The sequence below is a fragment of the Tyto alba genome, unplaced genomic scaffold (genome assembly GCF_018691265.1).
Source record: "Tyto alba isolate M040663 unplaced genomic scaffold, T.alba_DEE_v4.0 Super-Scaffold_6, whole genome shotgun sequence".
In the NCBI taxonomy this organism is placed as follows: Eukaryota; Metazoa; Chordata; class Aves; order Strigiformes; family Tytonidae; genus Tyto; species Tyto alba.
In genome coordinates this window covers 54,316,823-54,342,289 of record NW_024881327.1, presented here as the reverse complement: position 1 = coordinate 54,342,289, position 25,467 = coordinate 54,316,823, and the positions used below count along the sequence as shown (strand labels likewise).

The 25,467-nt window shown below is 46.2% G+C and overlaps 1 protein-coding gene across 2 annotated transcripts in view; it reads right to left on the bottom strand.

Moving 5' to 3' along the window:
- The window catches only part of SFXN5 (sideroflexin 5), a 104,323-nt gene that overhangs the window by 18,010 nt on the left and 60,846 nt on the right, over positions 1 to 25,467 (bottom strand). Inside the window, exons 10-13 of one of the 2 annotated variants that reach the window (XM_033007080.2) lie at positions 19,225 to 19,315; positions 14,694 to 14,809; positions 12,530 to 12,615; positions 3,627 to 3,744 (exon numbers count right to left, since the gene is read on the bottom strand). In XM_033007080.2, coding sequence (XP_032862971.2) covers positions 3,627 to 3,744; positions 12,530 to 12,615; positions 14,694 to 14,809; positions 19,225 to 19,315 — 411 coding nt within the window. The remainder of the gene's footprint in view (positions 1 to 3,626; positions 3,745 to 12,529; positions 12,616 to 14,693; positions 14,810 to 19,224; positions 19,316 to 25,467) is intronic. The other variant, XM_042808247.1, reaches the window with a different exon arrangement.

Below are 25,467 nucleotides of genomic sequence, written 5' to 3'. Positions count from 1 at the left end.
ATGTGATAAGTTGGCTGCATTTATCTAGCACACTTAATAAACCTACTGCAAGGCTCCATCCTGCTTGAAAACTAATTGTAAGTTTGAGCCCCTTTAGAAGAGTGGATCAAAGGCAGCCAGTCAAGCTCCCATGCTAAAACAAGTGCTTAATAACGCATCCGCTTCTGCGTTTGCTCTCTGACTGAAGAAAAAGAACTGTGAGTGTGTGATTAAGGGCAGAATTTGGCTCATTTACAATTCCTGCAAGGGTTGCTGCTCAGACCATAATCATATTTTTGGAACAGAACACACCTATTACATCTTGTTGTTAATAATTTACTCCCTGGGCAGTGCCCGTTAACAACAGCATCATCTCAGTCGTGTCATGTTCAGAGCTGCTTCACCTACTGCAGTTATGGGAAAAAGCAAATACACGCATGCATACATGTATGCAGATGCATCTGCATACAGAGAGAGGTCAATGTTCAAACACGCGAAGTCTATGAACTTAGTTGTCTGACAAGTTCACGGACCGGTGATGAATGACCAAGGAGTCGCACGTTCTGAGAAATGCTCTTTGCAAGGAAACTCAGATTTCCTATCCAAGACTGTGAAGAAATGGGCTCTGGAGAGACTGTTTCCGACAAACCACTTGCTCTGCTCACTTGAGCATCCCCGCAGTCACCACCAGCGAGGACCTGCAGAATGGGAGGAACACGCTTTACACGCACACTCACACACATTTATAATGAACGCAGGCGTAACGAAGACTGATCGGACCAGGCTGCTATGGAGAATCTGATGCCTTGGCGCCAACAGCTGCGAGGTCCAGCTGCGCGCGTGGAGCTAACTCCAGTGGAGCAGTGCTGAGATCCCAGTAGGTAATGAGCTATACCACCAGCTGTAATCGTTTCTCCTCACTGACATGAAGCGTGGGCAGAGAGCACGTCATTCTGTTTGATCTACTAATCAGCGCTGATTCATGTTTATATTGCAGATAACATTTCATCTGCTTTTAGAAGGTCATTTTCAAGTGATGCTGTATGGTTTCGGTATTGCCTGATGCCTGCAATTTGAATATCCTTTGAAGGAAGCCAGACCTTAATTTTCCTTGTGGCCTAGAATTCCTTCGGCTGTTAGCATCAGCACATTTTTTTACGCTGCAATATCAGATACTACATGTTATACATTATCTGTCACCCATAAAGCTAAAATACAAAAGGCAAAAAGACCTTGTGAGCTTCATTCTTAGATAAAGAAACTAAGGCAATAAATAATTCTTTCTGTAGAGCTCAAAGTGTTTAACTCTGAATGACTTAGATTCCGGTACCAGAACTTTAGTTTCCACTGACCTTAGTAGTCACTTACTATTTCAGAGAAGCCCATGCTAAGCAATGCCTACAGAAAATACTGGAAAGGTACAAAATGCTAAATTTCAAAACTGAATTATAGGCTGAGTTTCCTGTCTATGTTGAAAGAATGGTTTGGTTTGGCCAAGGCTGTTAAACATGTGTGTCATCAGCAAGAAGGGAGAAAATACACAGTGACTGCCACTTAAGGCTTGAGATGACACAAAGTCTGGGAAAGTGGCAAGTAATTAAGAGCCCAGGTCACTGAGACAGAGACCTCTGGATCACGTGGTGATCTGTGGAAAAGAAGTCAATGTGCATCAAGCATAAAACTGCCTCCAGGCACAAAGACCTATGGCACGGGGCACCACTATGGGGGAGCGGTGGCAATGTCACCTTCAGGGTAAATGAGGTCGGTGGTACCTCCTGTGGTCTTGCTTCCCTGATTTATCTTGAAAGGAGAACTCCCAGGAAAGGCCGTGGCTACCTTCTGGTGGGTGAAGCTCCTCTCCCTGGCAACAGGAGCAGAAAGGATGCTCTATGTCCAAGTCTCCTTCCAACAGGAATTTAGGACATACTCTGGGCATGTACCTCGAATGGGTGAGAGACCTGGAAATACTCCTCAGTCTCCCATAACCAAAACCTCTGAGCAGAACTTGGGATTGCAGCAAAAAAACCCCTGATGGACAGGGAGCTAAGGTTGAGCTCGTGCCAAAATGATTAACACGCTCTGTGGATGTACGGCTTCAAGTAGAAGCAGGCAAATCACATTGCTCCTGCAACTGGTACTTGTGCAACTTCTTACTGGAATACTGTGTCTGGTTCTTATGGAAGTGCTCCAAAAAGGATGTTGACTAATTAGAAAAAGTTTAAGGAAGAGCCATATGAATCATTAAAGCTTCAGAAAACACGTCTTTTAGCAAGAGACTCCAAGATTGAGCTATATTCAGTTTCTTAAAGAGAAGATTAAGGGACAGTTTTATCTCAGCCTGTAAACAGCTAGAAGGACAACGCAAAATTGTAACACGTTTTTCAGTCTAGCAGACAAGTGTACAACAAGATTCCCTGGCTAGAAGTTGTGGATAAACCCATCCAGACCAAAAAAAAAAAAAAAATGAATTAACCAGTGGAGACTGTGATACCAATTTCTGATCAACTGTTCTAGCTGACACAAAAAGAACTGCAGCAAAGTCTTTTCCTCTGTTTGACAGAGGTTTTATCACTTGAAAATAGTGACCTTCCCTGTAAATGTACAAAATTACAATCTGCAAATCCATAAGCCCTGAACATCAAATGGTCAAAATTAACGACTTACAAATAAATACCGCTTAGCAATTCATTCAACTAACTTTGCTACGAGTGATTTCATTAGTCATTCTGCCTGTTTCCTTGGCTAGTTTTCCTCTGTTCACCCCCAGGCTGTGTCTTCCCAGAGCCAGGCTAGAAGATGAAAAGGCAGAAACCTTCAAAGAAGCTCTGGGAAAGTACATCCACATCAAACGTATACCTCAGGCTCTTTGCTTAATGGGCAAAGACTTGTTTTCACTGTGTTTCACCAAGGAAACACCACTGTCACGGGAGAGAGTGAGCTGAACCATGTTCTCCCTGGTGCAGCCCAGCTCTGACTAAGCTCAAGGCCCCAGACAGGACAGGACGAACCCAGCTGGAGTCTCAGAGCAGAAGCAGCAACATCCCTTGACTTGTGATCTGACCAGACCTGACCAGGGTATCACTAACGAGGGACCAGGTACCCCCAGTGCTAGTTGAGACACTCCTCTGACTGGTGATCAAGCAAGCAGAACACCTTCTTCATGCATTTAAAAAAAACTGCCTTCTTCCAATCTGGTTGCCCCCCCCTGGATCCTTGGTGTTTGGATTACCGAACGTCCTCCACCGCGGTGGGAGAACGACGGAGGCGATGGAAGGGAGGAGGATCACACGTGACCATCCCTCGTCTGCGAAACCTGCGTTTGCTGCGCGGAGCAAAAGCTCCCCTCTGCTCAGTTCTTCCTCTGCTCCTTGGGAAGGTGCAGCCCACCACATGATCCAAACGATGTCAGAAGGGTGGAAAAGCCATGAGATATCAACCTGTGCTACGTGTTAGCAGGAGGGACCAACACAACCATCTCCCGCCCAGTGACTCTGCCCTTGTTAAAGTGAAGAAGATGGCAACTGACTTCATCCGAAAACAGAGGAGGCCCCATAGGAATGAGACCGTTATTCAGGAAGGCCAAACAAGCAGTGACATTGGTAAGCCCCTCTGAGATATCCCACTGCAGTGACCAGACAGGTACTGACCTCGGACATCTGCGGGAAGAGACTGATGGCCAAGGGGAGGGCCAGGCCAAAGGCAGCGAGGCACACAAGGCTTTGGACTGGGAGAATCATCCGGGGACGGGACCTCAGGAGGGATGTTCTGGAAAGGAAAGGCTTTGTTAGAGCATTTCATAGACCAGACGAGTGCACGTCATCATCCAAACTGACACCGGTGTTCACCCAGACCCACTGGTCTCCCTCTCCCTAACCGGGGTAGGTGCCTTCTTAGTAGGTCATCAACAAGTTCACCCACAAAAGATCCCGAAACCTGCAAACTGTGCTCTTGCATCTGCTGAGGTTACACAGCCCAGGCCAACCTAAGCGCTCACTACTCCTAAATTAAAGCAGGGCCACTTCACACACGCTTCCCCTATTTCAAACCATCTCATACGGGAGTAAACAGCACACGAGGTGACCTGGCCACACACAGGTGTCACCTGCAGTAAAGCTTTGGAGATTATGTCGTGTGAGCAGAAGGAAATCGGGTTCTTCAGAGGTATTGTGAACTCTGCCAGCCCTATCACACGGTGCTACTGAGAAAGGCATGTGACTTTGCTAATGGGGCAACAAAGGAGTAAACTCGACATTACCTTAATTTGTTAAAAACCAAACATCTGCAGAGTGGGTGATACAGATGTTTTGACACTTGCTGTCCCCAGGGGATATTTATGAGTTCAAGCCTTGTTAACAGCAAATACTTTAGGATACCTGCAAGGTCAGGTTCTGATAATGACCCATTCAGTGCCCCTTCTGATGCAGTTAACGCCGAATGACAGGGACAACATTTAGCGGGTAGAAGGTGTCATGTTAAGTATATTCCAGGATACAGGACCTGAAGCCAGTCTACAAATCAAGGGGGAAACAAGTTTACAAGTTAAGGGGAAAAATGTAATTCTTGAGGGGCTTGATCTGGAACTATTCACACCAAAATGACACCTGTCATTTAACATTTTTCTACCAATCTGAAACAACTGGGCACACGAACCGGCAACTTGATAGTGAGTTTTGTTTGACTATTCAGTGTATATTAGCGATGTCAGCGGATTTGCTGCTGTGGCCTTAATCCCAACGCGCATCTCTCCGCTGCCCATCCTGATCCCGAGGATGCCGATGCTTCACAGAGTCCTGCCATCAGCTGTGGGCAAGGATCTGCTAGTCAATGCCCTTCCACTGGGGTGGTAACAGAGGAGCTCTCCGTTGGTCGAGGAAGGTACAACCAGATTACACTAACCGCCGAACATCACTGGGGTTCACCATCACCGGGGTTTTTAAAAACCGTTTCCAATCCAACGCGCACCGTGCGCAAGGTGCCCCCCGACACCCAGCCAAGCAACCCTTCCCACGTCAGGCCACGCACAAGTGATTTTGCGGGCACATCTCCGCGTGCAGCCCCTGCAACACAACAGATTACCTCAACCCCCCATCTACTCCACGTTTACTGCAGGCTACAAACACGCACCTGATGAATTATAACGGAGCAGCTGATGTGTGGGAACTTGTTACCCTGCTGTACGCTGTCTGTGTGTCTGAACATTCCGACTCTTCGCCCTTTGCTAGCAATGCTTGCTGAAAGCTGTCTTCATCTTGAGAGGGATTGGGGGAAGTGGGGAAGGAAAACAAGATCCAGAGCCTTAACTCCTCCAATATCTCAGCTCCTCACTAATAAGCTATCGAGACAGAGTTGATCCTATCAATTTGTGCTGTGAAAGCCAAGCTTCTGTTCTCCAATATTTAGCTACTTTGTTTTGCACAGAGCACAGTCTAACCTAAAAGGCTCCAGCAGAAGTCCACAAGGATTTTGTCCCAGTCAGGAAAGCAGGCTACCTTGCCCCGTGCTCTTTAACAAATGCAACATTCAAGAATTGCCATCAATTAGCTGTGATAACTAGTCCCTGGGATGCAGAGGGGCAACCCCTGGAACTGATTTATTCTCCTGCTTAAGCTGTCGTGATCCATGAGAGCCCTCGCTGAGAAAATCATCTGACCAGCATCCTTCAAGCCTCCCTGGAGTACAGTTTAGAACCAAGACATCACTGCTTATACCACCCCTGACATCTTAATTTGGAAGCTGCACCCTCTTTAATTACTGCCCTGTTGGGGACCTTATAATCACCCAAGTAAAAACTCAACCAATTTAAAATGATCCCCGGTACAGCCCCCAGGTGTGATTTCCAGGAGCGCTTCAAACTCAGGCCAGTTCAAATTACAATGGCTAACCTTCTAATTAAGAAGTTATGGTTTGCTTTAAAAAGGAGAGGGGACTAATTAACACATGTAGTGTAATGTCTTAATTGGGATTCAGATTCTAAAATTTGTGTGGTTCAGAATAAATGACTCATAATTAGTTGAGAGGTCCACTTTTCTTCTGTCCCTAGGATCTTTGCTCTCGACACAGATCTCAGACGAATATTAAATATTGCATGCTGCATTTTGTTAGCTGTCAAAAGCAATCAAAAACCCTCTTTTCACCCATTAGGCCCCCATCGGAAGTGAATGATTAGACAATTCCAGAGGGTTTAATTGCAGAGCATTATAGCAGATATCCATTTGTTGAAGAGTTAATTAGTTTACAATACTGTCCTGTGGGCTCTGCCAAGGGGTTTGATCGGAAAAGTGGAGGCCTGGACCTTTAGATCCCCCTGACAGCCCAGCCTGGCCACGGGCGTCCTCTGAAGCAGACTGATATATTTATAAAAGCAAATACCATCTTGCCCTGCCAGTGATTCTGCAGAAGAACTCGAAGCTATTTTCATACGAGAACAGACGATTTACAGACTGTCACCATGAACCCAGGACAGGACTGGCCAGGCTCTGGGGAACTCAGCCTTGGCGCTCAGGTTAGACAACAGAGGATTGAAGAGTTTGCACCGAGAGAAGGTCTCAGTTTGGAAGTCTGCAGGAAGGCAATAATATGTATGTTTTATTGTTCCAAATTTTAGAAGCCAATTTTTTGGCACCAGTGGTCTGCCTTGCTAGTATAAGTGATCCATGTTTATACATCAACCTTTGGATGGCAAAGAACATGTATTTTTGCAATACTTCCCTCCTCCTCTCTTTCTTCTTTTTAAGATTTGTTTCTTTACCCCCCTTCAAAACCCCTTAAATGCCTATTCTTTCTGCAATTTGCCTTCAGAAAATTTGCCTAGCAGATACGAAAAAGCCAGTAACGTGCTGGGGAGCTTCTTGCTTACTGCTCCTAGGTAGTGCTTGCTGTTACCAGCTATACCTAAACCAGCTAGTCCTTACGGATACCATTTCAATATGCATGAGCGTGCATGTACGTAGGTATATACACAGACACACGCATACTTGTACAGACAGTACATCTGCTCCGCAGAGACAGTGTGTTGTAGATCTTGTAAATACACCTTCATTCAACTTTCATCACATTGTTCATTAGTGGTTTAAATTTTGCATAATTTGGCAGCTGCCTCTGGCGTTTTTCAAGAGGTACTGTAATTTATTCCATATGGAAGTCAGTTGCTGTACTAAAAAGGAGTTATCAGGTTCAGTGAACCAGAGCTGTATTTGTCTAGAAGGAGGTGTCAGATGCTAAGCTAAATATGACAGGAGTTAACCAAAGTCTCCCAGCTGACAGATTCTGTGGGGTTTCTGTAGTGTTTGGTGTAAACAGGTTCAAAGCTAATACATACATCGCAAGACGCCGAGGATGCCGGCGGGGTAAGAAAAGCGCTGGAGGCTGAAGCTCCGGGTATCCCGAGGCATCCCAGGCTCCTCAGAGCCCGGGGTTTAAACGCCCCTGAGGTGCAAACCACCTTTGGGGTGGTTGTCCTCCCCCAGATCCCAGCTCTCCCGAGAACCTCCCAGAGCCAGCACCGTAACCACGTCTCTGCCTCAGACAGCCCGTCAGGTCTCTCTGATATCTCCAGAGGGTGTTTCTGAGCTTTTCTCACTCGTTTTGGGAATCCTGAGCTCTTCTAAGTGACCAGTAGCTCTGTCTGCTGTCCTGTCCAGCCGGGCCACCGCTGTCCTCACCAAGGAGCATCCCCCGCTCTTGGCTGCAGCCCCAGTGCCCCTTCCAGAGGACACAGCAGATGCAAAGCGAGCGAGGCTGGGGGATTTTTTTGTGCTTGATTGACATAATTAAAGGAGCAGTTTCAATGTTTACTCTGGAAACAGCCACCGCAGTTTAAAGTGTCACTGCTGGCAGCTGTTTAGCTTAAACAAACTTCAGCGAGGGTGGAGCTGGACGGAGAGCCTTTGCACTTCAGAGGTGGACGAGCACCTGTAGGAAACGTTCTCCACACCCTGTCAAAAGGAGAATATCTCCAGCAAAAGGCCACGAACACAAGGTCCAGGAGTGCCTCCTACCTCACACACATTTCTGCCGTGAAAAACATGCTTTAAGTTGAAGAAAACACAATTTTCAGCACTGGCTACCCATCGAGAGAATCTATTTTTCCTGGTTAGTCTGACTTAGCTAAGCCAGAGCAGCTCTGTAATGCTGTTCCAGCCTGGGAGCGTCCTAATTTTATGAGCTTTACAGGAAAACAGCCCTTGACAACTGCTGCTTGAGGATGCTGGCGTGCAGTGGCAGCTTTGCCACAAGATCAGGATGATGTGGAGATGAAGTAGAAACGTTCCTCTTTTACGGACACAACTATTGTGCTCCCCACTTCTCTCTCAGCTCTTGCCCACTGCCAACAGTTCCAGCTTTATCTCTCCTCTACAAACACTTTAGGGCCTCCTCTTGTCCAGCCTAACATACATGAGCGCTTGGAACCCATCCTCAGACCTTCTGCTGTGCTTCAGACCCCCTGAGGTTGCTTGTACTGTGAGGCAGAGAAGAGGCTTTAGGATAAGGAGATAAGAAAAGCTTCAATTCTTCAATCTCCACTGCCAGCTATCAGCTCAAAGCGTCCACAGCAGACATTGCTGGTGGACTGAGCTTGCCTGCCGCGTGTCCAGACCACACGAACCAAGCACCACTGGATGTGGGCTCTTCCACCACTGAGCTCAGCTCAAGGAACCTGAGGTTGCACTTACAAAGAGACCTGGGTGGTCAACACATAGACCGGCTGCGTGATGGGCTTCAACTCTGCGAGGAGTCGGAAGCTGGACAAAGACTACTGGAGAAGTCTTAGGTGATGGCTGGGAGAAACCTGCACCATTTCCCCAATTTCATCATAGCTACCAGGCAAAAGGATTCACAGAAGCATCACAGTACAAGGGAATGAAGGGACTAGAAGTCCAGCTTAATGCAGTGGATGTAGCTGTCCCCACACATCCCTGACCTGGGGTACTAACGAAGTTTCCGTTGTCTGCTCCAAAGTCAACTACATCCCAGAGATGAGTCGTCTTCGTCTCATAGACAATGCAAAACCAATATTTTTCCGTATTAAAGTTGCCAACACAGATATTATTTATAAAACTCAAATGAGAATACATCTGCACAAAATAACTGACACCGTGTTCCCCGCATGGCATATGTAGTCTCAAAATAAACATTGATTCTATATGTTAGCTGCTTCAACAGAGCGTCCAAGCAGCAGGAAATGCATGAAACATGGGGAAAGAATGGCGCGCTGCGGAGCTCAGCAGTGGGAGGTAACATTGAATTACTTGGAGAGCAGAGAAGGCGGCCCTGGGAGTTAAAATACACAGCAGGCAAAGAGACGAGAGAAGCCAAGAGAGCTGAAAAAAATGGCACAAGAGACGAGAGAGGCAGCTGGGGGAGTTAAAACATGCAGATGGAGAGATGGCTGAGAGAGAGGAAAGACCTGGATCCAAGTGGAAAGACGACGACCAGGAACTGGCCACTTAAAATAAACTTTTTGAACACCGAGATGCAAACGAGGGAGCGAGCCTTCCATGAATCTGAAAACCACTGCCGGGAGCACGTAGCTTGCTCCTGGGGCGGTGCAACTCCCACCCAACTGCAGCACTGTCACCCACTTCCACCCGGACTCAAACGCAAGGCAGGAGAATCGCTCTCCTCCTTCGCCACAGCCCCAAATGCAAATGATTTAGTAGAGGATCCAGATTGCGACTTCTGATTCCAGATCTCCAGCCTCCAAATAATAAGCCGTCACTCTCGTCTTTCTCATTTATAGACACTGTAAGGATTTCTATAAATACATTGATAATGCATGCCTTGATATGACTCCCCTTAAAAACGCCCTAGTCTAACTAGAATTCTACTAAATTTAAAAAGTTAAACTTTTCGCCAAATGCTCCAAGTTTTTTTTTTTTCGAAATGAGGTTTCACCTCTGGCTGTGTCCTTCAGTAACCACTTTAAAAATCTGTGAGTCGACACCTGGACTGTGAATCCCTCGGCTACGGAAAGGGATGCTCTCCATGTCAGGAGGATATTTCCATGTCCTACAGCGATGCCACCACCTCTAGCTGAGTGGCCAAACCGCACCCCACTCCCTATCCCTGCTGTTTCTCACTCACAGGCTTCCAGGAATCCAAAGATATTTGATGGAAAATGAAACAGTACAGGCACAAAGCTCTAAGGAGAATTAAGGCAGGCAAAAGCAGTGCCCAGATATTTTTATATCTGCAGAGTTTCATTTGGGGGTGGTGGGAAGGAAAGTATTCTCACAAATGTGAATTAAGTCTTCCTATTAGTTAAAATGATGACTTTTTGAAGACAAACTCTCGTCTATCCACATTTGCTTGACAGATAAAATTAGTTCCTATGTTCTGTGCAGAGCACGGGTGCCTTTAGTAAAACTCATGTCAATACAAATTATGATGCCCCCAAACACGAAGCAAATTTTGCTACTAGTTTTATTTAAGCCTGTGGATGCTTAGCAAGACCCATGATGATCCTCGGTGTTTCCCATTGGTGACTATCACCTATACATCAAATTGCTGTGAACCGTGAATTTTTGCACATCAAGATTTTTGTCTGTTCATGTCGATAACCAGAAGAGCAAAGGTCCTCTGAATTACAGCAATAAAACCGTTTGTCTTCTGGGTGATCCTTTTTGGATGAGCTGACCACCGAGGCAGGGTTAGACTGGAACCAGTGCCCGTGTCAAGCCAGAGGTAACACACGCAAAGCCTCAGTGTGACAGAAAGGCGAAAAGAAAAGAGCTCTGTAGTAAGAACATCACAAACCGGTGGCATTTCTGAAGCGTCTGGCATGTGGACAGATGAAAACAGAAAGTCCTCTCAACTGACAACAGCAAAGCAGCTTTGATGGGATTATAAAGGCTAGAATCACGCGTCTGAGTGTGAAGCAAGGAAGCTGCCAAGACGCTGGGGCACAAAGATAACGTGACAATCCCTGTTCTTCTTGCACATGACTTTGAGGAAGGTGCTCCAGTGTAAGGCGTGGTCGCTCCCGAGCCCCGCTCCTGCAAGCGGATCACGGGCTGGAGGGCCGTGTGGGTGACACAGGGTCTTGGGGGAGGAAAGAGGCTGCAGAGGTTTTGTCAAGGAGGAATGTGAGTGAAAATCAAACGCTTTGCACAAAATTAGGGGGACTGGAATCTACCCCTTGTCCTTGTGTGTCTCCAGCAGCCGCCACCAAACAGCGGCTTGCAGTAAGTGTTACCAAGACTCTGCCCTGCCACAGGGAACCACCACAGTCCCTTTGAAAAAGGGAGGAAAACGGTGTATTTTGGACAAAAAGGGATGAAAGAACTTACTTTAGAGTTCCCAAAACAGACTTTGTTGCCCTGTTTCTCCACGCACCCAGGCCATGGAAAGAAGTGATCTTGGTGAGAGCCTCTAGGTGCTAGAAGGGTAGCACCTAGACTATATTTATAATTTTAAATTTAGATGTTAAAAATCCGTCTCCAAATTTACAGAAGCAGCGCAACCCTTCCGTCAAGGAGAGAAAATTGCCCAGGGGTGTTTCTACAAGGGTAAAGAAGGCTAACCAAAGTTATGGGTCAATCCCTAATTGTACTAATTGCTATTTACTTTGTCAGCGGAGTGCTTTAGAGCAGCCATTATCAACAGATTTGTTTAAAGAGTGCTTCCAGCTTGGCTGTCTGGACAAAGGCAGCAAGCCCTTTAGCACCCCCATCTTTCAATGCACTAATCATGCTCCAGGGGTTGGCAAGGTGATCTCCACCCCACGGATCATTCACACCGAATGAGCCGCTGATGGGTGTCCTAAGGAGGCACCCAACAGCTCCAAACAGGCTCCCAGCACCTCTGGGCAGAAGAAAAAGTGGAGGTGTTGGAAAGCAAGGTGGGAGAATGGCCGATAGAAAGGGCAGTTTGGGTTTTTTTGCTATTAAGAACTCTGATAGGAGATAATTAGACATGAAATAATAACCCTGCCCTTTTCTGCCAACTCTCCTAGCACTGATGCTCCACGGAGACATCTGCCAGGAGAGATTCTGGCTTAAACAGTGATGGAAAGGAATATTCTGCAGAATATGTGAAGCATATATATTCTTCTGGGGAAGTCCAAGCCACGGAACGGTATTGAAAGAAAGTACGAGCGAGTTCAAACAGGGCATAAGCAAATCCAACAGTGGCCAAGGTGGTCTGGATGCAGCGTGTGGTCAGCAAGTCCCTGCACGCCCTATCACTGGCTGAACACCAGCCAAGACCTTTAGTTTGACCCCGTGTGGCAGCTCTAATGTTTGCTAAGTGGAGGACTGATAACTTACAGACACTTTTCCACTGAATTCAGGGAGTTTTGGCTCATGCTGACCCGATAGAATAGGGTTATTCAAACTGCTGGGGTCTCAGAATGACTATTTAAAAAGTCTACATCAACATAACACTTTAACAGCCCACAACAATGGTCAAAAATGATGGAACATTCAAATTTTAATAAGTAAAAAATCTCTTTGATGGACCAGTGCTAAGAAATATCAATGAATAACACCTACTGAGGATCTTTTCTCCCTTCCCCTTGAAAAGCCCCTCCTTTGTATCACCCAACACTTACTTTTCCAGTATGGACATAATAATTGGAGGTAGAACCAGTATAGGCATTGGCAGGACCACTCTAGTCAGGGCTGTTTCTAGCAGTGCCTGAAAAGGAAAAACAAACAAACAAACCCAAGACATTTAAAACAAATCTCAGGATGTACCTTCGCTTAGCAATCAACATGAGGGCACAGAAATGGTTTGGCTGGCCTTTCTTCTGTTGCATATGTGAATGAACGTATCAACACACCCTTTCAACTTTGCTATCAGCTATTTGTATACAACCTATTTTCGCTCCCTTGCTACAAACAATGGACCGGAGCCCACGCTTGGTCACAAATCCAGTGGAATAAACAGAAACACCTAATAGCTTCCCTGATTTCACTTTATGTGACCAAAAGTGCTCTGACATCTTGTTGTATGCCTACGCAAACATGCCGGCGCTGCCTGGAGGAAGAAAGAGAGGCAAAACAGCTGCCTGGAAGATGTTGTAAGGTGAAATATCTCAGTATGGGCTTAGCAGCAGCTTCAACCCTTCCACCCTCAACTGAGTTTCAATTTCAGTTATGTGCTGGGGGAACAGAGCACCTTCTTGCCTGCTCCGAGACTTCTTTCTGTCTTTTAATCACTGGTGGTTTATTGCGAAGCATCGTAACACCCAGGGCTCTGCTCTCCCAGGAAGATGCCCGACCGAGGAGCTACGGTTGTCCCTCGACTGGTGCTTCCTCCCTGGCAAGATTCATCAGGAAGCAGCAAACGAAAGAGCAGGAGACATATAAATTACCCTGAGGTGAGACCTAGAGAAGATCACGGGCACTCCAGCAAGGTGTATAACCACCACCGTGTCTTCATGTGCCTCTTCCAACCACCTCTGCCAGCACCCACCTGGGATGCCCCAAGCACTGCGACCACGCACAGGGCTCTGGCAGACGGCAGTAGAGGAGGATACTATGGATTTTGGATGGAAATGCTGAAACTGATGCATACAGCCAGGCTTGAGAGCACTCACTCGTTCCAAACGGGAGGAGGTCTCAGAGAGGCACAGATGTGTGACCCTAAGGATCTGACAAATTTTACACAAATAAACCCAGTGCTAAGCTGTTCAGGAGGAAGGACTGGGATTAGGCGGCAGCTGAGCAGAAGTTCTCAGATGTCCCAAATCTGATGCTTAAAATCCATGTAAATCACACTTACAATTCCTTCACTTTTAATATTTATTTTCTACGCTGTCTGTCTTCTCCTCGACCATTAGGATGGAGAGGGGAAGCTGGGTCCTGAAGCCAGTTAATATAAGTGAGGAAAACTGGCTCAAATAAGTATCTCCAAGCCCTTCAACAGATTGTTTTAATCTCCCTGTTATACAACAATATGGAGAGATATTAGAGATCTCCCATTTCTTGCCGAAGACTGTAAATCTGTACATTAATTGCTGTCTATGAAGTGCCTTAAGAGCCTTGGACAGAAGGAGCGAGAGAAATGCCAAGCATTATATTATTAACTCCTCTGCCTGGGCGTGTGCTTCGGTACATGCTTTACATTTCAGATTAAAGCCCACTTGGAAACAACATGCCTCAGACAATCAGATGATGCTCAGAAGACAAAACTATGTAAGAAGGGAAGAAAAGGGAATAATTGGAGGCAGATGGCAGAGAGTAGAAGGTTACAGGGGAAAACAAACCAGGTGTTAGGACAAGGATAAAATCATCTGGCCGCCCTCACAAATGGTTGGCAACTGTTAATGCAGTTTTGACATGGTAAGGGTTAAAAAGCTGCTCAGCTTGAAAATGAAGTCTTCCTCATTCAGAAAAAGGTGTGAGTTATTCTTCGCTTCTATTCAACATGAACCGCTTACAAGTTTCCACAAAGAAATCCTAAGGCTGTGAAAGCACCGGGGTAATACAGGATCCTCCTGATGTCAACCTGCGCCCTCCCAAATCACCGGGGTCAGCCACCGCACCTCCCTGCGCGGCACGCGCCGCTTTTGTGGCGACACAACTGCGCGGGTGGCCACAACACAGGCATTAAGGTTTGCCGCTTCGTTCTTCCTGCCCGATGGGTAAAGCTCATCTATCTCTAGCTCTCTCAAGCCATCGATTCCTAGGGCTGTGGGATTTGTTGAGCCTGACGGGGCAGCTGTGTACAAGCCCACCCGAGCGCTGGCCAGGAACATCACAGGTACATACGTGTTTTGCAGCAATTCTGGAAGACCCGACAATGTTTCCGTTATTGTCCAAAACATCAATTCCTTCTTCCAGCTCCGTGTGCCTCATCAGGACAACATTGCAGATATTGGCACTAGCTGAGGATGAGAAAAGCATGATGATTAGCAACGCAGCCCCGGTCAATACCAAATGGCAGGCTTCTGTTCGCCGTGACAGCCCTTCAGCTTTGCTTGCATCAATCTGCCAAGAAGTTTCTGCAAGTCAAGGAGCCACTCTGATATCAAGACAACGATGTGATTCTTAAGAGGAGAATAATAACCAAGATCATTTTCTTTTGCTTGCAAAAGGATCGGCTGCCACAATCAGAAATGTAGTGATGCAAAGAAATACCAGTGTTTCCAGAGGTTGGTGTTCGCACGCTCTCCCACCCTCCACAGCGATCCTTCGCCCAACATTTCGACCTACCAAGTCAAAACCGGTCCTTGTGCTGGGCTGCCAGTTGGTCTGGGCCAACCAGGCACTGCTGAACTGAGCCAGCAGACAAACTCTTCTTAAATAATGGATTTTAGCAGGTATGATGGAAATACTCTGAGAGGGGTTTCACTGAGCTATGAAGGACAGCTTAGATCTGAGCTCTTAAGAGGGCAGAATTTTTTTTTTTTTTTTTTTGATCAAATAAGACAAGGTTGGGTTGCTTGCATGGACACGTATCCCATTAGTGAGGGTTCTGCTGATCCTGTGCCCTTATTTCACATGTTTTAGGGGATAATGGCTCTGTGGGCTTATTTTTTAGAGTTAGAGATTTATTTCTTTGCGTTAATGATAATTTTTTTTACACTATGACACAGACCAGCAGTCCTTTGGACGGCTCAGGTTCCCAACTGACATTTCCCAGATCTCAGCCCTGCATTCAGAGCAGAGGTGGGAGCAGGTCTGGGACCCTTTCTGACAACCCCCCCTTGCCCAGCCTGTGGCTTCTGTAACCTTTTTGAGATGACCCCAAACTCCTCTCCTCAAATAATGTGTTAAGAGTGGGGGTTGAGAAACATCCTTCCCAGGTGCAGCTCCTCTCCGGGGCCCAGGCACTTCTTAAAAGAAATGCTGCTAATTCCTAATAAAGTTTTGGTCTTGACAAACTGGCATTTTCCAGCAACCCACCCCCCCCCCAGCACATTTTGTTGCAAACTTTCCAACCAGAGCTAATACAAACTCACTGTTGCTGCAAGTACCACTGCTTCCAAAAATGTGTTTCTGTACTGCTTGATGGGTTAATATTCGCTAATTAATCTCAATTCATGTCATATAACAAATGTCTAATTTTTTGAGGGTGGTGGGTGGGTGAGCCCTATACGAATGCAGCTCTCTGCAATCAAGGATGATTTGTGGTGACAAATGCTCCTTACACTCAAGAATAAGAGGAACATACACACACGCACACTCTGTCTCTCTCTTTAATATTCGAACTACTGGACCACTCTTCCCATCTATCAAAATATCTGTGTTACCAACCCTTCAGCTCCTTAATCCAAGATAAAAAAGAGAACAGGCGTTTCATTTAAAGCAAGTTTAGTCCCCCTCTTTTTTGATTTTTTTAACACTCACATGCCCCGTCCTTCTTGCTATCAGTCAAGACTGAACATATGAAAACACACGGGCAGTGATGCTCTGGCCAAGCCAGGATGCACCGGCACAAGGCTCTTGTCAGACTCATGATGGGGTGTCCAGACCCGAAGATCCCACTGCAGCTAGCTGCTTCTCCAAGTCTCTGGACCCTAATTAGGGGTTCAATGACCAGGTCCCACATTCAAAACCTGATTATTCCAGCTTGTTTGCCTGAGACAAGCAATGGTCACAGCTGCTCCCATTCTGCCTTCCGAGAGAGCAGAAAATGTTGCTAATTACAGGTAGACTTGGATTTTATGGACGTCTCAAATATAGGGGGGAATGGCAAATAAATAAATATAAGCATGGACAATTTGATTTTCAGAATTTGGAAAGAAATTGTGATAATATAGCCTGGAAACCACTTCTGTGAAAACATGTAACAACATGTTGGGAACTGGGTTCAGATACAAAAGCAACCATTCCCCACCACCCTACTTCTATACCTGCATATATATCCTTTCTAAACCAGGGTCCTCTCTCCACGCACTAAACACGTCCTTGTGCACCACCGAAACACATTTAACAATCTTAACCCCACCCCCAAAAAGAAAAACCCAGAGAGAAGAAATCCTTCATCCTCCTTCGCCTCCCTTCCCTCCAGCGGGTATCCTTCTACCAGTTTTAACTTCCTTCAGATCAGGTTTGGGATGCAACCTTTGGGGTTTTCTGTGTTTTTTTTTAGTCATGTACATCTCAAGTATAAAGCACACCATCACCAGCGACACCCCTTGCCTTCGTGACAGCTATCCACACCCAGTGCTTGGGAAGAAGCAGGTGAATTAGGTTCCCTGCAATAACCCTGGGCATTGATATCCTTCACCACCTACGTCTCCGAGGAAGGGTCGAGCCCCTTCTTGCTCAAATTCAGGAATCACGGCTCTCCAGAACACAGTGCAGACACACTCCTTCCCTTCTCCTGCACCAAAAACCTCCATGGAGGACAACTTCACCACCCAGATGACACACAAGGGTGGCCAACAACAAGCACAAACCCTCTTTACATCAAGCCAGCTGCTGGCTATGCAGAGCCTTGGCCCTTTCCATCAGCTGTTCTACCCGGGGAGGGTTTTTTGGACAACTTGTGATTTCTGGCTACTACAAATTACCTTTGCCTGACCTGCCGGCACCCTGCTCCAGTGCCACTTCCCCAAGTCTCCACCTCCTCGGGATGAGAGACCATAAGGTTTTGATGTGTTCCTCCAGTTTTCCAGCTGCTATCAACCAGCACAGCTCGGCCGAGGTCGGTGGGAGAAGGAGGCAAGGAAGGGCCAGGGGGAAAAACTGCTTAATGGTAGTGGAGCAAGAGCTTTACACCAGAGTCTGGCTTTTCACGTAGAAAAAGTGAAATTCTGCCCTTTTGCTGAGGGTTGGTGGTTCAAAAGCAATGGGAAGACGCATCTTAATTAAACAGTTTGTCCAGGTCTGCAAACCAATAACTCGCAGCTTTCAAAACCACAAAACAGCAATTAGTGGGAGGATTCCTGATGTCCTGGCACATAATGAAGCATGACAGTACACAAATAAAATAAGAACTAGAGAATTAATTACGGGCTAAACAAATTAATTATGGGTCCTCAATCGATGCCGACACAAGCGTAGCCTCTTTCCCCTTACACTTTGGTATGAAAATAGATCAACCCGGTGGCAAAGACTTCCCACGTGCATCTCTGACTCAGACCCAGCCGCGGAGCTGCCTGCCGGGTCTTGTGCTCTCCTCTAGTGCCCTCGTGGTTATAAAAATCAGAAGAAAACTGAAACCCTCTAAAACCATATTCCAGGAAAATTCCAGGAAAACAATAATAATGTCCACAGATCCCCTATGTACAAGCAAAGTGCTCAGAAACACAATTTGAGTGCAACCTACAGACCGCAATCCCTATCACCCCCTGCTCTGCAGACAGGGCACGCAGCGTTTTTTCTGGCAGAAAAGGGGAAAAAAAAAAAAACAAACCCAGCAACTTGGGAACTGAAGGCTGGAGGGTCAGAGCAATCATCTCTCTGTAAAAAAGGTGCAGAAAGACCAGAGAAACTGAGAGCAACGGCGAGGGAAGGAGGCTTGGCATCCTTGAGCGAAGCTCTGAGGACATGGCCCCTGTACGGCAAAGGAAAAAGCTTAAAGTTTTGCATTAACACAGTTGAAAAGGGACCTGCAACAGTGAGCAAAACCCCTTTGCTTCTCATTTCATCTACGCTTGGACAACTTTTGCACCATCTTTATAAATAAACAAGCTTACGTAAAAAATTACCCTAATGCCACTGGCAATTTCTTCACAGATAAAATAACTTATCACTTGCTGAACATTGTAACCATGGGCTTCAGCAAAGGCTGCGTCCAGCGTGTCCCTTCCCTCCAACACCAAGCAGTTAGCTGATCAAATGCAGAAGGGTTTATTTTGTGCTCCAGCAAGTCAGCAGCAGCCTTAATTCTTCACACACTTTGGTCTTTTTTTAATCAGCGGCTCTTAGAAGTCTGTATATTCAGAGCAGGAGCATTTCATTGCAGTTTTATTGTAAAAAAATCCCAACGCTATCACTTACTTGAAGATTGGATTTGACACGATTCAAACCAGATCTTGCAAACGAAACGCAGTCCAATTTGGACGGTCAAGGACCAGTCAACGCTGATCAATTTTTTAAACTGCTTGAGAGTGGAAAGTGCAGCTTGATAAAGCCTTGTGAGCTGCCTCCCCCCCCCCCCCGCAGCTTTGCATCATTTTCCTGCCAAAATGCTGCTCTGCACCATCCTGTCGCTGCCTGCACCAACAAGGGGACACGGCAGCAACGGTGTGAAGCAGGAAGGCAGCAGTTGGGTGTCCATCCCAGTGGTTTTCAGCCACCAGTATATTCACAGCCAGTGCTTTGAATATTGAGAAAAAGCATTTCTTACCGACAGCAGGGAATGGCACAAACCTCTGGATCAAGAGACGAGTGGCGGGAGTAAACTTGTTTGCTCTCTGAACCAGAACATTAAGGCCCACCTTTGAATAGAAAAACAAAACAAAACAGAAAAGCAGAGACATTTAGCTACGTGGAGCAGGGCAGATGCCACAGTTGCAGCCGGCAGCAGAGCCCTTCAGGGGGACAGATTGGGGTCTCTCCCCATGCAGAAGTGTTTGAGAACAAATCCCCCCACACACACTGCAGGGTTTAGTTGTGTTGGGTTCAACCCTTTATTCAACGAAGGGTTGAACCCAACCCTTGGGCTTAAATGAGGGGTTGAACCCAACCGCTGGGCTTAAATGAAGGGTTGAACCCAACCATTGAGTTGAACCCAACTGTTGAGTTTAAATGAAGAGCTGAACCCAACTGTTGGGGTGGGCGCAACCATTGGGTTTAGACCCTCTCCAGCTAAACGGCCAGCTAGAAACCACTGCAACGCTCTTCAGTCCTTCTGGAAATGCCCCTAGCTGCATTTTTACCCAGTTTACTGGTATTTTCCCCGCCCAGCACAAAATCATTGGGGCTGAGAGTCCTCGCCCGGCTAGGAAAAAGCCAAATATCAGTGGTGGTGGTTGGTCCAACACAATTCATTCCTCCTCCCAGGGTCTGTGCAAACTACGCTACCGCACTCCAGTGCAAACATTTGGGCTATAAAGGAGCTATTAATAGAAAGAGGAGATAGCAGGCAGTTTATTATAACCGTGGATCATTTTTTTTGTTACCTCCTCCAACACTTGAATAATGCAGAGCTCTCCACAGTTTTGCAAGGATCTAAGTCATTGCGTATGTTAATATAAACAGCACGGAGGAGAGTTGCTGCCTCGTCAGCCTCAGCGTGGTTGGATAGTAGTGATAGTCGGAGAATTTCCATCAAAATTTGTTTCAAGCAGAACTGGGGTTATTAATTAAACAAACCTATTCGCAGAGAATGACTTCTGTCTTCAAATTACTCTCCCTCACAATATTTTCTCTTTTTCGTCCAAAAAAAAAAAACCAAACGCGCAAACAAAACCCAACAGCCCCAAAACGGGAATTTTAGGCCGAAAATGGAAGTCTTTAGCAACGCCTGGCCAAAAAGTTTTCAGCCAAATATGCAGCAAAATTTAAAAAAAAAAAAAAAAAAAATCAGCCAAAGCCAAAAACCTGCCAGCAAATAGTGATTTGGGGGCTTTTTTTTTTTTTAAAAAAAAAAAAAAAAGAAAAAAAGAAAAGAAAAGAAAAGCTTGGGAGAACATATTTTGCAAGCTGCTACATTATACATGCATCCGCAGTGCATCTCGTCTTTTTGGAGGCTGAGAGGAAGATGTTGAGAAGCAGAACTGCTGGGTAAGCCCTGCATAAGCAGAGTGCTGGTTTTCAAAACCCGTGGAGCGCTTCCAGAGCCCCACGAGGTTTTCACCAGGAGCCCAAGCACGAACCCTTCCCTCCTCTCCTCGGCCACCGCGAATCTAGTGCTGAACCCAAGAGAGCCACGTCAAGAATGAGGGGTTTATCTTAATCTTCTTTCCCTTCAAAACTGACTGAATGTTTTCTTTTTTTTTACATTTTTCCAAGTTCTGGGATACGTATTTGCAAAATCTGAATGCTTCCAGAAGCTGTAAAGCAGTTGAAAACTGGTGGCTTTAAGAGTAAACCCAGGGTGGTCTGAAGCCCGGCTTTGCTGGTGCTGCCCCTTGGATTTGGGCATTTATAGCCTGGATACAGCTCATCTGGGTAGATGACAAATCCTGTTGGGTTTCCAGCCTCTGCACGTAGGTTTGATGGAAGGATTTGACCGTGAGGTGGAAGAGCAGCAGCTTTTGAAACAGAAAAGATGCAGCCGAGCCTGGGAGAGACACCGCTGGGAGGCTAGTGGTAATAAAAGCATTTTACTTTCAGATTCAATTTGGTGTTGCAGATGAACTCGCTCCTCCACTTACAGCAACCACCCCACTGTGAATATGAAATTAAATGTTGCTCTAGATTTAAATCCAATTTCCCAAATTCCCAACACGAGGACCAGATTTAGGAAACTAATGAGGGTTTGTTTTTTACAGTTTTGAAATTGTTTTGGCCAATCTGTGAACTCTTTCCCGCAGGTCACAAAGTGGGATGAGGGTAAACAGGTCAAGGGGAGCATCCAACAACGAGCAGGTACTCCTCAACCGCAGACCACCGTCAGCAAAAGGACCATCAGCAAGGAGAGCTTAATGAGTTTAATTCCTAGAGGCTGGCCAAAGAACACTGACTACTGAGGCAAATTCATCCCTCAGAGAACAACCATGGGATTATTATTATTATTATTATTATTATTATTATTATTATTATTGTTGTTGTTGTTGTTGTTGTTGTTGTTGTTGTTGTTGTGTTGTTGTTGTTATTGTTATTATTGCTATTATTATTATTATTATTATTATTATTATTATTATTATTATTATTATTATTATCATCATCATCATCGTCATCGTCATCGTCATCATCATCATCATCATCACCCTGCCTACAGCCTGAGTCACAGATCTGGGATCGACAACGCTTACAAACATGTAACAGAGGAGTCAGATAGGAATCATCACGCCCAACGTGGTACCTCCAGATGGGCCTTAGCAGCCCAGGGCAGAGAAATGAGCCTTTTTCAGGGTTTTTATGCTCCTCCCAAGGCAGCCATTTGTGGGTGCTCACGTGAAACGTCCCCAACGGTGCCCATTCAATCCTGCTGACTATCAGGTCCAGGGACGCAGCTCAGATGAAGATACCTACGCTGGCGGTGCCTCAACTCAAGCAAGACAAGTGCTCCTCCTTGCAGCTGGGAGCTCGGCGCACGGATTTGCTGATTTGGTTTCGGGGCAGTAACTGGTTTGGGATATTCCCGCGCTGCGACCCAGATGAAGGGACAAACCCGGGTCTTTCAAACCGCCTATTTTTTGAGGTTTCTTTCTCCAGAGTGCTTCCTTGATCCAGTTGACAGAGTATCCCGACAAGCTGGGCATGGGGAGGGGGGGATACACTACACCGCAACTGCTAATGTCCCGCAACACGAAACCGCGGCCGAGCGCTGCCAACGGGCGACCAGCAACCTTACTCAGGGCTCTACTACACCTCCGGCAGCACTCTGCCCTTCCTCCCTCCCTCTACTTCAAGTGCCGAGAATTCCTGCTATTTATTGGTTTTGTTTTCAGCACCAACAATGTTATCTCAGCAGAAGGACAGAGTTTGCGGTGTTGCCGTACTCGACGCCGCACCATCAGACGCCGTCACAGAGTGACTATGCAATAATAAACCAAGATTTCTGTTTCCTTTTCTTTTCCTTCTTGTCTCAAAAAGTTCTGGCCTCATGTCCACCAAGACATGAATTTTAGAAGCATAGGAATTTTTTTAAAAATCCTTGCTTTATTTTGAAAAAATAACTTTTTTTTTTTTTTTTTTTTTTTATGACTATTAAGACTTTTGAACCTTGAGAAATGGTTTTTGAAGGGATGAAGTCGACAGCGACTGAGACATTTGACAAAGGTCTAACCTTACACCTCTTAAACCAGTTCTAGAGCAGTAGATACACCAGCAGTTTATGAAGTGATTTCACTTAATTTTGATAAGGACTTTTTATAAAATAATGGAGTATTAGGAGTCAAGCGAGCAAGGTGGACAGCGGTTGGCAGATGGCACCACCTAAACATCATTAAGCAGCTCTCTAGGCTTCATTAATTGCGTTGGGTGATATCTCCACTGATTTAAGAGATTCAGCTTTCCCATGTTCCAGTAGCACTGGGGCAACCCTGACCACTGCAGTTGGAGCTGGCTGCTCCAAGTGACCTAGAAAGTCAACTTGGAAGGAGGGACTGGCTCCAGAGCAGCTTATCCTTCAGCCCTCAAATCACCAGATTGCTGAATTAGAACACTAATTGGATCTGATGAGTCCCATACAGCCGAACTGAAGAAAAGAGCATTAGGAGAAGGAAGGAAAAAAATCATTCATTAGGGCTGAGAGGTGAAGATGGAGGCAGAGAGATGGAAAACTGGGCTGTTTACCAACTGGAGCTTTACCAAGTCAAGGAGAACAGAATGGAGGAGTATATGGGAAGGGAAAGCAATAACAATCTGAGTGGAGAAGGAAGTTAGAAAGGAGCAAGAGTAAGGAAAGGAGGGAATCTAAGTCACAGCCAAGATGACTGCAGAAGGGATGGACTGCAGCAGCCCCACGGATGCTTCGGTGGAAGAAAATGGTGTCACCCTGAGAATGCAGCAAGATTGCAGGAGAGGTACAAGCAGGAAAAGAGGGGATTAATGCTGATAATGAGACAAACTTGATTCGGCAGATGCTGGAGAAAGGAGGACGGCAGGGCCCCAGGCCCAGGCCAAGAGGTTGTTATTTCAGAATTGAGTTTTCCGTGTGTCCGGATCCTGTACGGAGGCAACACCCCACCCGGGCGCCGTGGGGCTGGGGCAGAAACGCACAGCTGAGGACAAATTTGCTGGAAAACAAAGACACACCAGTGAAACGAGAGAGAAAAACGCTGCAAGGAACAAGGTGTTTGGAAGGTGGCAGTCGGTGAGGACCCAGCGGTTGCCATGTACTCCTGGGCCCAGAGGCAGGGTGACGGGCACCGGGTGCCCCCCGCCCAGAGCACACGGCATCTTTGCCACCGCTACGCTCAAAGGCTCAATTTACGGGCTCAGTGGAGGAACCCCTGGGCTGGGTTTCCAGTTTGAGTGATCGTACCACTCGCTTCTGGTGTCTTCTGGTATCTGGACTTGCTGCCTGTGAATCACCAGAGAGGAGGAGGTGCAGGAACGGGAGCTTTTGAGCACGCGTACCCAGCTTTTAGAGACGGGCGCTGCTTTATTTAAAAACCTTAAGCAGCAAACAGAAGTTTATCTCCTCTAATCTACTCCGATTATCTCCTCCAGCTCCTCCAATCTACTCTGATTTCCCTCCTGGCTCCTTGCAACGGTTCACCTCTGCGGAAGTGGCTGGCCGTGCTCCATCCCTTCCCATCCCTCGCCCGATTTTGTCCTGATTTCCTCCGGCTTCTAAGTGCTTCTTGACTGCCCTAAGTGGCGGACAGTCCTGAGGGCGGTGGGTGGCCTCCCGCGCCGTCTCACAAGCTGATTATGGGCATCACACCAAATTCACAGGCTGTCAATGCAGCCGCTCCACGCGGCTCACAAACAATTATCAGGAAGAAGGAGCTGGGATTAGAAAAATCCACAGGGGCACCTCCACCTAGAGAGGAGAGTGAAAAATTGCGTGTGTGTGAGTTAAGTGTGCAATGGGAGCAGGGAAGGAAGAACAACCCACGGCTGAAGGCACGGGAAGGAGCGGGGTTGGCATGGGAAGGAAGAAGGATGCTCTCTCTGCCCCGAGTCACATGCAGACGAGACTCAAAACTTGGCCCAACAAGATCCCGTCCTTCTTGAGCGTGAGGAAAAAAATTAATAATAATCAACATCCTGGTTTTTTATCGCTCGTGAATTTTCTAAGTGTAATGAGCCAGCCCAACTCTAATTTATCTAATTAAAGTTCTTAGATTCTCCTAGCTTTGGTCAGCCACCCTCAAGCATCAACTGCCTTTCTTTGAAAGGACAGAGCTGTAAATGTAACTTTTTATTATTCGCACTCCTCAGCGTCAGAAGATTTTTAAACCTGCATATGGAGGCAAACGTATCCCTTGTAAATGGTATCAGCGATACAGTTTGCTGAGCTGTGGGAGTCAGGGCTGCAAGAGCTGAAGCCGGCTGTGACACAACCATTACGACGCTAATATTATTTTATAGTGATAATCTTAGGCTTGAATAGTCTTCACCTCTCAGCTTCCTTAGGAGAAGAAAAATAAGATCTTTCTACTGAAATCCTACGTGGTCGTGAGAATGTTTTGGGCTGTAAGGGATGTTTTCAAGACAAAGCACGTTTTAATTTTGCAAAATACTAATATTTTTGGCAGGGGCAAATCAAGCTTGTTTAAAAATGTAATTTTTGCAATGTCCATTTGTCCAGAAGCAGCCTCTGCTTTAAGCTGATCTCTCAGATCCACACTGGGCTTTGCTGATTAGACTCCTATACCACTTTTTTTTTTTTTTTTTTTTTCTGATACAGCTAAATATAAAATTTAGGCGTTCTAATTATTGTGAAACCTTTGTGCTTGACCAGTTCCAACTGCAGCTGAGACTCCTGCATGAATTACAATCTATGAACCCCGTGGGAATAAACCAAAAA